Genomic DNA, 16,443 nt, shown 5'->3' with positions numbered 1-16,443 from the left:
CAGCTGAGGGATGGAGTTTTTTCCTAAGAAATCTCCGATTGCACGTAGCACCTCAACCTAACTTGTGTTTGATCTCTGATAGACACCCCTCAATCATCAGTGCATATAATAACATTGACAATGGCTGGCAAAATCCTCTTTCTACGCATGTGTTTTGTATTAGACATATTGCTCAGAATTTCATGCGAGAAATCAAAGATAAGACGTTGCGTAAGAAGGTTGTCAATGCAGGTTACGCATTGACGGAACCTTCTTTCAAACACTACCGCGACGAAATAAGATTGTCGAACGAAGATGCGGTTCGGTGGATTGATAGTATTCCGTTGGAGAAGTGGACTAGGGCATACGACGGCGGACAACGTTGGGGCCACATGACAACAAATCTTGTGGAATCAATGAACTCTGTCTTCAAAGGAATTCGTAACCTACCAATAACCGCTTTGGTCCGAGCTACATATTTCAGGCTTGGGGCGTTGTTTGAAACTAGACGATCAAAATGGAGTTCCGTGTTGCAATCTGAACAGTTGTTTAGTGATGCTTCAATGAAATTCATCAAACATGAAGCTGCCAAAGCAAACACACACGTGGTTACGGTATTTGACCGAACAAAAGGTTGGTTTAGTGTTGCCGAGTCCATGGATCACAATGAGGGCATGCCAATGGGACAGTACAGAGTTGAATTAGATAGAGGTTGGTGCGACTGCGGAAGGTTCCAAGCCTTCCGTACCCCCTGCTCCCATGTCATAGCGGCGTGCTCAAAGGTTCGAAGAGATCCATCCTACTTGCTATCTGAAGTTTACAAAGTCGCCAGCCTTTCAAATGTTTATAAAATTAGTTTTTCAGTAGTGGCAAAAGAGGATTATTGGCCAGAATATCAAGGGGACATCATCTGGCACAACGAAGTTATGCGAAGGAAGAAAAAGGGTCGCCCTAACAGCACCCGAATTCGAACCGAAATGGATACGGCGAACAAAATGGTTAGACTATGTAGTTCATGCCGTCAACCAGGTCACAATCGTAATAACTGTCCTAGTGTTAGAACTAGCACAACCAGATAAATTCAGATGTACGTCTATTGCTATATATGGAAACTTAAATTTATTTCAAAGTACCTCTGTTGCAATATATGGAAAATTAATTTTACTTCATAGTAGACGGCTTTGACGAAAAGACAGTTGTTCATAAAAAATAACACAAACAATTAAAACAACTAGAATACAAAAACTATGCGATTACAACCATCAAAACAATTTTGAACATGTACTGCATCATCCTACGAGCGTCTTGGTCGGTCTTAATATCCACCCATTCACGCACTTCTCCGCTTTGGTTGAACGTGGACACAAGCCATTGTATTCTTCTAATCCGTTCACCCTCTCCAATTTCGCCCTCTAACCAACTATACAACGTCCGATTAAGACGTTCAAACGTATCTGTGTTCCAAAGTCGAACCTGTATCGGAGCCGCAACGGCAGAAAATATTACATCAGCATTTCGTTTTTGAATATATCTAGACATTGTTAAAACAAAGAAAATCAAAAATGATGGTTGCACTACACTAGAAGATGAGTTTGAGTGAAAATATAAACTGAGAGATGAATTTGACTGAAAATTTGTATGCAAGATGATCGTATTTATAGAGGCGATAAATGAGACAAAGAAGACACACAGAAGGGCCCCTAAAAAAGACACACAAAAGAAACTAAAAAACCCTAGCACACACACAGGCGCCCAAGGGGCGCCTTCCCACTAGGGCAAACACACACAGGCGCCAGCCTTAGGGGCGCCTCCCTTTGTGGGAGGCTAAGGCGCCAACCCTAGGGGCGCCTCCCTTAAGGGCACACAAGGGCGCCAACCCTAGGGGCGCCTCCCTTAAGGGCACACAAGGGCGCCAATCCTAGGGGCGCCTCCCTTAAGGGGGCTCTAACTAAGGCGCCTGCCCCTTTGGCGCCTGCCTTTAAGGCTCCTGAAATTTTTAAGGGATGCGCCCACTCCTCCGGCGCATCCCTTAAAAAACATGGTTATTTTGGAAAATATTTTGAAAACCCGGTTATTATCGTATTTAATTTCAAAATCATGGTTATTTTAAAAAAAAATTCTCTTGAAACATCCATCAGACAAATTGGTATAAAAACTGATATGATATATGACTATTAATATACTGATAAAAACGGATACAAATTGATACATTCAGAAAAAAATTAAATACCATACAATACAAAATGTCATTTAAAATTTCATAACAATTTTAGAGTACATAGTGATACACAATTTCACTCATATGTCATAACTTTTACAACTTGCATTGCATAAACTGCATTTCAAGAACTGTGACGTACTTCATTACATTACACATGATTAATTCTAGTAGTAATACAAAAGCAATAAACACATTAAATTTCAACCTCATCTTCATGAATTTCATTTTAATCTTCATTTCCTCCTCTTTTTTCTTGACTTCGTTGCATTTCATTTTTTCTTCAGTTAAATTCCGGTGCAAAGTACAAATTACATTCTTGACTCTTGAAGACATATCTTCATCATACCAGAAAAAATGATTACACCTCTTATAACCCTACAACTGGATTTACAAAAAATATTTAGGGATTAGAGGAATTTCAAGAACCAAACTTTCAACATTAAATGGACAACAACAACCAAAGCATTATCTTAAACACCCCACAATCATAGAAACAACGACCTAAGTTTGAATTGTTCAAGATGTCATCAATGGAGATTCCAAACTACATATGCACTAGTCCGGATATGAACACGAAGGCTTCCAATAACTCGATTTGCTGCATTGAGACATGACGAATAGAAATCGTTTGGCTCAAATCGACTGAAACCACAAACAATTTAATAGGAAAGACAAATTCTTTTAGGGTTTCAGAAATGGGGAGATAAGCTCAAGGAAGAAGACAATATTTTTCCCTTCTGTGTAAATAGTAATTATTTTCATTTTAATAGATAATATTTATTAAAATGATTTAATAAATGATTTCAATATTAATTCAAATAATGTCAATACTTTTAATGATACGGTAGAAGTTAAAAAATGTCACTATCATTAATTCACATGTCAACCGAGTAAAAGAGAGTGATTTGTCAAAAACCACCAAAATATTATGGAATTTGATAATTGGGGACCATAAAGCTGTTTTTTTAAACCTGGAATAAAAAATTATAAAAATGGATATGCAGGACCAAAAATGCATTTAAACTTAATTTAATTCCAAAGAGAAAAAATTATTTTAAATATGTTTTGAACAAAGTCTACTTACATTTTAATTTTATTTTTTTAAAAAAATTATATTGTTTTGCTTGAGAGAAAAAAAAAACAAGCATTTAACTCATCAATTTTTCAAAATTCTCAATTCACCAATTTTGACCGGTTCTGATCGGTTTCCACTAATTTAATAGCTTACTTGATCCAACAATCAGACCAGACTAATGACCCATCTAATTCTCGGCTTGATTGATCGATTCGATCCGATTTTTAAAAGACTAATTGAGATAGCTCTTTATAAAGCAAAAATTACTATTTATCAAAGAGAATATGCTTGATGGATCAAAATGTCAAACTCCTACCAGATCAATGAGTCTTTTCTAAAACTAGGAAGATGTAAGAGATCATGACGAGGATATGCATTGCATACGATTTTAGTGTGGTGATTCATTTCTTAAATTCTCATTATGGTAGCCATTGAGATGTTGTTGTTAGAATATTGAGGTACATTAAAGAATATTTTGGAAAAGGTATTGTTTACACAAACAAATGTAATTTAGGCATTGTTGCTGACTCCATCCCTAGTGGGAAGCTTATATATGAACTAAACCTCTTCAAGAGTTGTAAAACCTAATTCTCAGGTGTAAAAGCTATAGAAATGACAGTTATGTTACTAATAGAGATAAGGTTTAGCAAAAGGAGTAAGTCTTCTACAATGTAAGTTTTTTTCTAAATGTAATGGAACCTGCATACATGCTTGAAATATACATTTCTAAACCACTTTGACTTTATTTTTGCATAGAAATTGATTGACTTGACTCCATCCCTAGCAGAACTTATGCTTAGAATGCATGTATGTGTATGCACCAGCAGTCCACAAATTACCAAGTTCAAACGAAAATGTAAACCAATTGTGCTACAACAGAGAGCAGATCCAAGCAATCGAGTTGCGCTATTTTTTTGTTAACAGAATTCAGATCACAGTGCATTTCAGCAACACAAATCCCTCTGAACACAGTAATTTATCAAGTCAATCGATCAAAATCTTAACATTTACCTATCTGGAAAAATAATTGACCAAAATCTTTAAGGTTACATTTATAGCAACCAAAAAGCTCAACTCTCGGTTTGTTCCCTCAACCTTCGGATGGTACTCCTCACAGTCACAGCACTTGCAGTACTATCAGAAATAGCAAAGAAAAATGTTAGCACACTGATTTAAGGAAAGAGCAAAAAAATTTCAAAACATTTGAAGTAAAAAGGATGCAGAAAAACAGGCATTACTTCAAAGTGTAGGCACCCCCTGCTTTCACTTTTCCACAATCCTTGCATCCCCATATTCCTACAGCCTTCCTTTTCACTGCATACTGCAACAAAATCACTTCATCATTAGATCAATGTTTGGGTTTTACTGTGATAAACAAACAAAAAGATTGCTCAATTCAGCATTTATAGTATACAACACATGAAAAATCTACCTTTCCACAAAATTCGCAGAAAAATTTGCTATGTTGACTAACTTCCATCTTCTTAATTTGCTTCCGCAGACTAGCACCATATCGGGTACCTAAAACAAGAAAGTCACTTATCATAAATTTAACAAAAAAAAAATGTCTTCTCAAAATGCATAATCAATGACCAATACTTAAATCCAAAATTTTCAATTATATACATAATTATGTTTCAAGCAATTATCTGGCTACTGGCTAGTGTTATCAATTACAAATGGTAGATTACAAAGCCAGCAAAAAATGATAAGTATAGCTTTGTGATCTATGGAGGTGGACATGGAACCCTCCGTCAGTGTTGTCGATGTATATCTGGCAGAGCGCCGCAATTGCGGATATTTGATAACACTCTTGGGTAGTGTTATCAATTACAAATGGAAGACTACAAAGCCAGTAAAAAATGAAAAGTATAGCTTTGTGGTCTATAGAGGAGGACATAGAACTCTCCGTCAGTGTTGTCGATGAAGGATGAAGGACGGCAATCCATGGCAGAGAGCCAAAATGCCACCATACCGACCACTTTGCGGTGCCGTTATAGTTTATTATGGCAAAAAAACCCACAATGTCAGCCAATATTTACCATTGCGGCAAGCCCAAAAAATGCCATGTATATCCGCTATAGCACCACGATGGCAGATATTTGATAACACTGCCCTCTATCCCATATCGCGACAACTTCACAACATCGGAAGACAAGTAATCAACTTTTTTCCCAAAATCTAAACAATTCATATTAGCAACTTTTTCCCAGTAAACATTCAAATTCACATATTTCAACAAAAATTGCATAATCAATAACAAATCCCTTTTTATACCAATGTTATACACAAAAATAAAAAATCCTATCCAATTGAAATCATCTTGAAAACACAATTGAAACCAATCTAGAACAAAAAGAGCATAATAATCAGTGAAAACCTACCATACTTTCCAACAATGCCTGCCTTCTTCGTTCTCTTTGTCTGCACAAAATAAATAAAAGATCATAAAAAAGTCAAACAAAACTTTATACAGTATTCAACACCATTGATTTAACACGAGAATTAAAATTGTGAGAGTTTCAAACGAGTGAAAGAAAATAATAATGGTGAGAATAGAGAAAGTTACCATGTTTTTTGGATGGAAAGTGATGCCGCTGTATCAAGTTTGAGATTCAGATAAAATGAAGATTGTTGTCACGGAAACCCAAATCTTTCACAGTGTACGAAATTTTTATCTTACTAGAAAACTAATAGATGATATTGTAAAAAGAAAACACGATTCCGTTGTAGTCTAGTTGGTCAGGATACTCGGCTCTCACCCGAGACACCCGGGTTCAAGTCCCGGCAACGGAACATTCTTTTGTTAAATTAAATTTTTACTTGTATAACTATAATTAAATAAAAGGATTTTTTACCTAATTAACCCACATTTTCGAAGAAATTCCCAAAATAACCCAATTTTCAAAAAAATTCCCAATATACCCCACTTTTAGAAGGGGGCGCCAATCCAATTGGCGCCTCCCTTAAAAAAGCCTCAAATGAAAAAACTCCCAACATGAAAGTTGTAGATCTTTTCAAGACAATGAATTTGGATATAAATTTTGCATCATTTGGAATTTTTTTGAGAAAGTTATGGGCAGTTGAAGTTGGACTTCTGAGTTTTTCAACTGTTATCTGACCGATAATGTTTTGTATTATTGCATGTGTTTCTTTTAGGAATATGAATTTTTGTCCAACATAACATTTGAACTAGACATCTTAAATTTTCCAATGCACTTGGTCCCACCTCAAAATAATAAAAAATGAGTGAGTTAGGTCCCTGCGAACTTGACCCAAAATTAGGGTTTATGTCAAAATGACCTATAATGTTTTGAAATTAATGATGAGCTTCCAAGTTTCAAATGGATTTTTGATGAACATGAAAGTTGTTCATATGGCGACTGTTGTTAAAACTTGAATGGAGGCGCCAAATGGATTGGCTAGGGCAGGTGCCCTAGCCTAGGGTAGGTGCCCTAGCCAATCCAATTGGCGCCTATGTGTATGTTTTAAAAGGAGGCGCCAACTCAATTGCTGAGTCCCTCATAAAATGCCTTTTTTGTCTTATAAATAGATGCGTAGTGTGACCTATTGTTCCACAATTCATATAATCATTTGACTATCATGTTTGGTGTTCGTCGCCGATACGGTAAGGTGATTTATGCGAGAGACAAACCTCAATTGCTGATGCTGTTTTGGAACATCACCACGTTAGATCAACTGAAGAGGGAGCTGGTTCGATGGTTAGACGGGAAAATACCAGAAGGGGAAAAAATCAGAAGTATTGAGAGACTTGACAGTATCTTTGGTTGGGTGCGAATGAAGACTGATAAGGATGCTAGGGAAATGATGTTCGGTCGAGACGATATTAATTTGATTGTTGTAATCAGTTAGAATTATTTATGTTTTCAGATGTTTTGTACTGATGTTGGTTATGAAACTCGTTGTAACAAGAACTTAATGATATATAATGATTGATTGTTACAGAAATACAATGTTATAAAAAGCATAAGATCTAGATACAATGTTACAAATAGCTTAAGATCTAGATATCATGGTACAATAAGCTTAAGATCTAGATGATGCTCCTTGATTGGGACAGTTGTTTTTGTTGTGTCCTGGTTGACGACAGATACTACATAATCTTATCATTTTATCTGTGGAATCCATCTCTGTTCTTATACGTGTGCTGTTTGGCCTTCCTTTCTTCTTTCTACGCATCTCTTCATTGTGCCAAACAATATCTCCTTCATATGGAGGCCAGTAATTCTCCATTGGTAGTACTGAAAAGCTTTTACTATATACATTCATGATGGTGTTGGCCTTGTACACATCAGATAAATGGGTGTAAGCGTCTTGACGAGTATAAGCGCATGCTGCAATGACATGGGAGCAAGGTATGCGGAAGGCCTGAAATTTTCCACAATCGCACCAACTTCTGTGTAGTTTAACCGCGTAGGCTAAATTTGGTCTCCCCTCGCTGTTGCCCATTGTTTCCTGGACGCTGAAATTTTGTCTATGACGGTCAAACACTGTTACAGCGTGTGTCGTAGCTTTGATGCTCTCCTCTTTCATGACCTTCATGCAACATTCACTGAATACTTGTCCGGACATTAACACTGCACTCCATCTTTCACTTCTGCTTGCGAACATAGAAGCCAACCTATAATAGGTTGATCTTACCAAGGCGGTTATGGGCAGGTTTCGAATTCCTTTGAAAACCCCGTTCATGCATTCCACAATGTTTGTTGTCATGTGGCCCCATCGACAACCACCGTCAAATGCTCTTGTCCACTGCTCTACTGGGATGTTATTTATCCATCTCCCCGCGTCTTCATTAGACAGTCGAATCTCATCACGATAATATTGAAAAGACGGTTGAGTTAAAGCATACCCATCATTCACCACCTTCTTGCGAAGATTCTTATCTTTTATAGCACGCATGAAGTTTTGTGCAATGTGTCTGATACAGTAGACATGTGTAGAAGGAGGATCATGCCATCCGTTGTCATGGTTGTTGTAGGCACTTTCGATGGCAGCATGTCTATCAGAAATCAGACATAGATTGGCTTGTGGAGCGACATGCGTTCTGAGATGTCGAAGAAAGAAACCCCATCCAGCAGCCGTTTCACCTTCAACAAGAGCAAAGGCAATGGGAAATACATTGTTGTTACCGTCTTGTGCAACTGCCATGAGCAACGTACCCTTGTATTTTCCGTATAACCAAGTGCCATCAATTTGCAGGAGAGGTTTGCAGAAAGTGAAACCTTTGATGCACGGGTCAAATGCCCAAAAGAGACGGTGAAATATTCTATTACCTGTAGCACAGGTTCCGTCTGGCATCATTGCTGGCACTGTCTCCAGAATTGCCACAGTTCCTGGAACATAAGTTTTTAGTGCCCATAAAAACCGTGGTAATTCCTTGAATGAGTCCTCCCAGTTGCCGAAAACCTGCTCAACAGCCTTTGTCCTCGCAATCCATGCTTTCTTGTAAGATGGAGTATAATTATATGTTGTTCGGATATGGGATATAATTATACTCACCTTCACAGATGGGTCTTTATTTACCAATGGCAGAATGTCTCGACATATCAAAGCTGTGCGCAGTTTACGGTGATCTTGTTGAACGGTTGTTGCGACGCAACTGTGTGGTGGGTCTATTGAAGCGATCTCCCAGGAGTCATTTTTCTTCTTGTAAGATGCAGCCAAACGAAACTTACAAAGCATGTTACGACATTCGATAACATACCTTCTAGAATCAGTGCGTTTCACCGTAAAGTCAGCAAAGTTGTTCATGTGGTATTTTTTGATTGCCAAGACACATTCCTCTTTGGTACGAAACATGTCTCCAACCTTTAATTCGCCTACTGGTCTCGGATACGGATTATAGAAGACACTGTCGGACATTTCATCGTCGTGAAGATCCATATTTGTCATATGTTGAGGAGGAATATAGGCATGAGTAGGAGGTATTGGTGGTTGTTGAGCCTCATCTTCATCGTCGTTATTCAGGATGTGATCAACCTGTATCTCAGTCTCCTCTTCTTCTTCATCAACAACATCGACCTCTACTTCTGCTTCTGGGTTGAGTTCATCTGACCATTGTGCATCATCTGCAGCATCTCCACCAGCTGGATCCTGATCTGTTAGTTGAGACTGTTGAGACGGTATACATGGTTGTAGAGTAATGTACAACTCGATACAATCCATGCCTGAATGTTCATGACTAAGAAACATGCTTTCAACATCTTCATCGTCTCGTATCTTTAGGGGGAAAAACTTGCATTGACCATTCTCAAAAAATATAGGATTCTGATATGTCATCTTTGACACAATACCTGATGCTATAAAGGATTGTATTCTTTTTTTGAAATGCAAAAAGGTTGCATTTCTCTTCATCGTGACTCTAATGGTATCAGTGTTTCTAAAACAAAAACCATGAAGCTCAGACTCAAAAGTTTCACCGTTGCAGTGAACGTTGATACTGTATAATGATGAAGATGACATTTTGGAGATGAAAACTAAGGCTTGCAAGTGCAGATGAATGTGAGTGAAGATGAAAAGTATTTTGCAGATGATAAGTATTAATGTGAGTGAAGATGAATGTGAGTGAAGATGAAAAGTATTTTGGAGATGAAAAGTATTTTGCAAGTGCAGATGAATGTGATAGTAAGACACTTAAATAGATGGTATCAGTGTCTCACATTGAAGCTAGTCTGAGATACCTTGTCAAGCATGCAAGTAATTTCTGAGATGAGGTGTCTGTCATGCAAGACAGTGTGAGTTGATGTGTCAAGCATGCTAGCTAGTCAAGAGTTGATGTGTCTGTCATGCAAGACAGTGTGAGTTGATGTGTCAAGCATGCTAGCTAGTCAAGAGTTGATGTGTCTGTCATGCAAGACAGAAGTGAGTATTCAGCATGCAGGATACTAGAGAGCCACGTGTCAGAGATGACGTGTCAATCCTGCAAGACAGTGTGAGTTGATGTGTCAACCAGGCAAGGTATCAAGAAGCTAGTCATCAGCATGCAGGAGACAAGACAGACACGTGTCGGACACCTAAGATGGTCAGAGATGATGTGTCAACCAGGCAAGGTATCAAGAAGCTAGTCATCAACATGCAGGAGACAAGACAGACACGTGTCAGACACCTAAGATGGTCAGAGATGATGTGTCAATCATGCAAGCCATCAAGAAGCTAGTCATCAGCATGCAGGAGACAAGTCAGACACGTGTCGGACACCTAAGATGGTCAGAGATGATGTGTCAATCATGCAAGCCATCCATAAGTCATTTGTTCAGCATGCAGGAGACAACAATGCCACTTGTCAGACATGCAGAAGGTGGCGCCAATTGGTTTGGCGCCTACCTTTAAGGCTTGTACATGGTCGCCAATTTGAATGGCGCCCCCATGGAGTCAGTCCTCGAAACCAAGCATTCAGAACTAGCCTTGCATGCATGTGCCCTAGGGTGTCGCCAATTTGAATGGCGCCCCCACTTTAATATTGCACATGGTCGCCAAATGAGGTGGAGACACCATACAAACACAATTTTTCATGCACTCCTCCATTTGCCTATAAATTGATCCACTCCTTCAACAATTCTTCCACACCAACATTCTCACTACTTCATCTACATTTCTCACTACTTCTTTTACAATTTCATCTTCAACAAAATCTTCCATTTTCATCTACACCAACTCCCCAACAATATGTCTTTACTCACAATGGGCGAAGCACACAGAGGAACAGTTGCAAACATCGCGACATACGTAAGTTTTTTCTTATACTTCTTTTTTATGTTTCATCTCCACCAACCCCATTTTATTTTTAAATACCGACTTAGTCAAGTGTTACATTATTTCTATTATAGGAGGTCTCAAGGTTTCGAACTCGAGTCCACGAATTTGTCCCAATGGACCCGATGATTCAACCTTATGTTGAACTCGCCGGTTTTGGTCACCTTAGCAAAATTATGTCTTGGTCTATAGATAACAAGTTCATTCTAGCCTTATGCGAAAGATGGAGGCCAGAGACACACACATTTTGGTTTCCAACCGGTGAGTGTACCGTGACGTTAGAAGACGTCTACATGCTTTTAGGACTACGAATTGAAGGCAAAGCTGTTAATGGTAAGACCAACTATGCAAATTCAATTTGCATGGAGCTTTTAAACACTGATTTGTTAGATGATAATGCTAGGGGACAAGGTATACTACTTTCACGCCTAAAGTCATATTATAATAGTTTTTATTTAGATGAGCATTCTACCGAAGATGCTCGAATCATCAAAACTAGGTGTTACATTATGTTGTTACTAGGATCCTTTTTATTTCCCGAAGGTAGTGGTTCTAGCATGCATATTATGTACTTACCTTTACTTAGACATATAGATAGAATAGGTAGTTATAGTTGGGGATCCGCATGTCTAGCATATCTCTATAGTTCTTTGTGCAAAAACTCCCACAAAGATACTTCTACATTTTCTGGATGTGCTGTTTTGCTACAAGCATGGGGATGGTCAAGACTACCGTCTCTAGCACCGGTCAATAGCAACCCCTTCACTTTTCCATATGCAAAAAAGTAAGTTGTTTAAATTGCTATATCTTTACTTCCTTCCTTACAGTTTATTACCCATAACTAATTTATTTTAACTTTTTGGTGTAGATGGTCGGCACGCGGTATGAATTACAGCAGATGTCCGAGACATTGTATTACTCAATATCGCAACCTGTTGGATCACCTTCGACCGGCAGACGTAAGCAAAATAATTTCATTATTTCTTCATATTATGTTGACTTTTTCTACATTCATTTAAATCCTATCGTCTTTAACATTTCAGTTCATTTGGCGTCCATACCTTAATATGGATCATGAGCATCAGATCAACCCTGAAGACGCAGCCGTATGGACAACATGTACACCGATAATACGGTTCACAACAGTGGAGCTGCACAACACCGACCGTGTGAAGCTGCAGTTTGGTATGGTCCAGAATATCCCAGATCCCCCAGCTAGCCTAGGAGAATGGCATATGCGTAAAGTGAACGACCAATGGAACTACAACCCTTGGCAAACCTTCGCAAGATCAGAGTGTCGCAAGTGGAAGCACCGTCATGACCATGTCTTAACTGACGCAGTCATGCCAAATGAGGTAAAACCAAGTCGTACTTATATGGCTTGGTATAGATCAGTTGGATTTCAATTCATCGCCGATGATATGTACCTCTACGACCCACGCCAGACAAGTTACACACAAGAAGGATCAACATCTAACCCCCAACAACATTCTCAGCCCGGTTACTCACAACCACCTATCCGACAAACTTTCCGTTCCACAAACACACAAACATACAACCAAAACATGCCATTCACCCAACCCCAAAACCAAGAACATCCCCCATACCACCACCAACAAATGGACCATCAACCTTCGACCGAACATCGCTTCGCACCCACACCATCACCCTACCAAAGTCGCCTTACCCAAAACACTAACCGCCCCATCACCTACCGTAGCCAAGAACCCCAAACATCACAATACCAAAACATCCCACAACCATATCTCTTCCAAACACCCCAACAACCTTTCCAACCTTTCCTAGACCCATCATTGTCACCCATGTCCCCCTTCAACCGTCCCGGTCGCCCATCCATGAGTCAACCACACCCCAACTTCTCTGGCATGGGTCATGAGCTCAGCTACGCCGGTACACCATCATTGAATACTGAAGACTATGCTGAGTTGGCTGAATACCTCAACGGATCTTCTCCTGTAGGAGGTAATGACGCTCCTGGACCATCAGATGAACAAACACCGGTGCAGAATCGTCAACGTGGGTTAGGGCCAAGGGTTAGGGTAGCTAGGGGATGTGGGACCGGAGGTCGGTTAGGTGATCCCGGTCATCACCATTAGGATTCTTTGTGTAAAATCCAAATTTTATTAATATCAATTCGTATTATGTCAAATTTATCTTTGTGTAAACTCCAAACATTACGTTTCTTTCATAATTCTAAAATAAACACATATCATAATACAAAAATTTATAGGTCAGAAACCCTAATTCAAGGACTTGTTATTGTTATGTTGAAGGGCTTGAATTTGGTCCCTTTTGGCAAAATTCACATACACATATTTTGACAGAAACCCTAATTTTGGGTCAAGTTCGCAAGGACCTACCTCACTCATTTTTAATTATTTTGAGGTGGGACCAAGTGCATTGGAAACTTTAAGGTGTCTACTTCACTTCTTATGTTGGACAAAAATTCATAACTCTAACACAAACACATGCAATAATACAAAACATTATAGGTCAGATAACAGATAAAATGTCAAAGAGTCCAACTTCAGGTGCCCATACCTAACTCATAAAAATTGCAAATGATGCAAAACTTTAGTCCAAATTCATTATCTTGAAAAGATCTACAACTTTTATGTTGAAGGTTTTGTCAATTGAGGCTTTTATCATTCAAACTAAAGGGCTTGAAGTTGGTCCCTTTTGGCAAAATTCACATACACTTGTTTTGACATAAACCCTAATTTTGGGTCAAGTTCGCAGGGACCTAACTCACTCATTTTTTATTATTTTGAGGTGGGACCAAGTGCATTGGAAAATTTAAGATGTCTAGTTCAAATGTTATGTTGGACAAAAATTCATATTCCTAAAAGAAACACATGCAATAATACAAAACATTATCGGTCTGATAACAGTTGACAAACTCAGAAGTCCAACTTCAACTGCCCATAACTTTCTCATAAAAAATCCAAATGATGCAAAATTTATATCCAAATTCATTGTCTTGAAAAGATCTACAACTTTCATGTTGGAAGTTTTTTCATTTGAGGCTTTTTTAAGGGAGGCGCCAATTGGATTGGCGCCCCCTCTTAAAAATTACACACAGGCGCCAATTGGATTGGCTAGGGCAGGTGCCCTAGCCAATCCAATTGGCGCCTCCTTGCAATTTTTAAGAGGGGGCGCCAATCCAATTGGCGCCTCCCTCTAAAAGTGGGGTATATTGGGATTTTTTTTGAAAACTGGGTTATTTTGGGAATTTCTTCGAAAATGTGGGTTATCTCGGTAAATTTGCCTAAATAAAAACTTATTTAATTATATAACTTTGATATTCAAAATACATATTGTGTTTTATTCTGCCATTGATTTGTAGTTTTGTTTATAAATATTTCTTAAATAATTTTTTTGTCATAAGATAGTTTTTATTTTGAAAAGAAAAAATGTTAGAAGTCTAAAAAAATAACTACAAAGCAATGATCTCGACATAACTAGGCATGACAACATAACCCGTACGCGCGGGTACCAATCTGAACCCGTCTCGAAGTTGACAGGGAAAACCCGCTTTGACTGGGTTTGAATTTGGATTTGGGTTTGAGTTTTCCTCGATTTTAAAATATAGGGACGAGTCGGATAATGGGAACACTAGTACCCACTCTGAATCGTCCCCAAACCCGCCCCGTTTATTTCATTATGTACATTATTATTTATTTTTGATAATTTAGAATATTAAATATGTGGTCAATGTTTTGATATTTTAATTTGAATTTATTATTTAAAATATTTGAAATATTTCTATTAAAAATTGATTTCACTAAATGAATGGCGGCGGGGCGGGGATACCCGAAGCCAACCTGAACCCGTTTGGGACGGGTTTGGGTTTTGATTCTCCATCCCCGTTTGGGTTTGGGGCGGAGAACAGAGATTGTTTGGGAATTCAGATTTGGGTTTGGGGAAGGTAAAAATCGACCCCGACCCGCCCCGTTGCCATACCTAGAGATAACTCATTCATGTAGGATCAATGACATGTAAAAGACTAATTTGAGCATGAGATTGTTCATAAATAATCAAATTTGAATCATTATTTCTACACCATAATGTCAGTAATCCATAGTAATGCATGTATCGTCCTTGTCTAGAGTTTCATAATTGTTTACCCCCCACTATCATTGATGCTATTAACCATTCTCTTTGGAAAATGTCCACTAGTAAAAACATAATTAACACTACACGTAATTTTCCCCCTTATTTTAAAATTCCTCTCTCTCTCTCTCTCTCTCTCTCTCTCTCTCTCATTAGTGATGTAAATTGATTTTTCCATTTATCTCCTACCAACCAAATCCAACAAACCATATAACCTCTACCATGAATCCCATAAATATTACACCCAAAAGAAGATACAAGACTTGTACTAGGAAAAATGCTTCCACCAAAATTGACCTATCCGAGTCTGATAGGAGTGTTCACGGTGCGATTTTGACGTTAAAATTCATCCAAACCGCAAGAGAAAAAAGTGTGTCATTTGGTTTGGTTCTGTTGGCTTTTAGAAATAAAACAAAACCATACCAATGCGGTTTGGGTTGGTTTGGATTTTTACAATATTTTTATTTAGTAATACTTACACTTATAGAGAACAACATAATTTTGTGTTTAATTATTCATATATTACCAAATACCAATGAAACTCATAATAGTTGGACAAAAACTTCTCATTCAATATACAAAAATCAAATTAGACAAAATTGAAATAAAAACATAAAATAGTAGCATTAAACAATGTAAAAAACATTATAATAAAATAGAAAAAAATAATGGAGATTAGAAAGTAGAGAAGATGAAAAAGAAAGAACATAAGAGATGCAAGGTTAGAGAAGAAATGTGCAATAAAAACGTAATTGGAACATACAACACTAGCATAAAATGAGAAGATGAAAAAGAAAGAAAGTAAAAGGGGAGGGATTAAAGTAGAAGATGTGAGATATACATGAAAAATAAGATGAGAAGAAGGCGCGATAATAATACGAGATATTTTGAGAAGACTAAAACTGAAACCCTAAGTGTGAGTAAGAGGAAATCATTTGTAATCGTAAGGCTAAGACATAACAAGTTTGGGTTTTGAGTTGGATGTGCGATAAGTGATGTTTGCATTATAACGTAATGCGGTTTGGTGCGGTTTGAAAAATACAAACCGAACCGAACCACATGGTTTTGATAAAAAATGTCCCAAATAGATCCGAACCAAATGCGATTTTTTGCGGTTTCGATGTGGTTTGGTTTGGTTTGCTTGGGTTAGTTTGTTTTTGAACACCCCTATACTCTGATGCAATTACTCACATAAATTTACTAATACGATCTTAAATGAGAAAATGTTAAAATCAATCACGAATTTTGAATACCACAA

General features: G+C 38.0%; 2 protein-coding genes and 1 non-coding gene across 3 annotated transcripts; 2 read left to right on the top strand and 1 right to left on the bottom strand.

Moving 5' to 3' along the window:
• Positions 1-4,160: 4,160 nt before the first annotated feature.
• LOC127120564 (60S ribosomal protein L37a) lies at positions 4,161-6,017 on the bottom strand. Its single transcript, XM_051051034.1, has 5 exons — positions 5,845-6,017; positions 5,660-5,699; positions 4,708-4,796; positions 4,514-4,596; positions 4,161-4,409 (listed from the first exon to the last, which is right to left on the bottom strand). Exons 1-5 carry the CDS (start codon positions 5,845-5,847, stop codon positions 4,346-4,348), a joined length of 279 nt encoding a protein of 92 aa, XP_050906991.1. The 5' UTR covers positions 5,848-6,017; the 3' UTR covers positions 4,161-4,345.
• On the top strand, positions 5,999-6,071 carry TRNAE-CUC (transfer RNA glutamic acid (anticodon CUC)). The gene has a single exon. It is a non-coding gene; the product is annotated as a tRNA-Glu (tRNA).
• Positions 6,072-10,878: 4,807 nt separating this feature from the next.
• On the top strand, positions 10,879-13,297 carry LOC127120563 (protein MAIN-LIKE 2-like). The gene is made up of 4 exons (XM_051051033.1): positions 10,879-11,024; positions 11,126-11,835; positions 11,920-12,010; positions 12,095-13,297. Exons 1-4 carry the CDS (start codon positions 10,965-10,967, stop codon positions 13,166-13,168), a joined length of 1,935 nt encoding a protein of 644 aa, XP_050906990.1. The 5' UTR covers positions 10,879-10,964; the 3' UTR covers positions 13,169-13,297.
• Positions 13,298-16,443: the final 3,146 nt, after the last annotated feature.

The sequence above is a fragment of the Lathyrus oleraceus genome, chromosome 2 (assembly GCF_024323335.1).
Source record: "Lathyrus oleraceus cultivar Zhongwan6 chromosome 2, CAAS_Psat_ZW6_1.0, whole genome shotgun sequence".
NCBI classification, from domain to species: Eukaryota; Viridiplantae; Streptophyta; class Magnoliopsida; order Fabales; family Fabaceae; genus Lathyrus; species Lathyrus oleraceus.
This window is presented reverse-complemented; position numbering and strand designations above follow the sequence as displayed.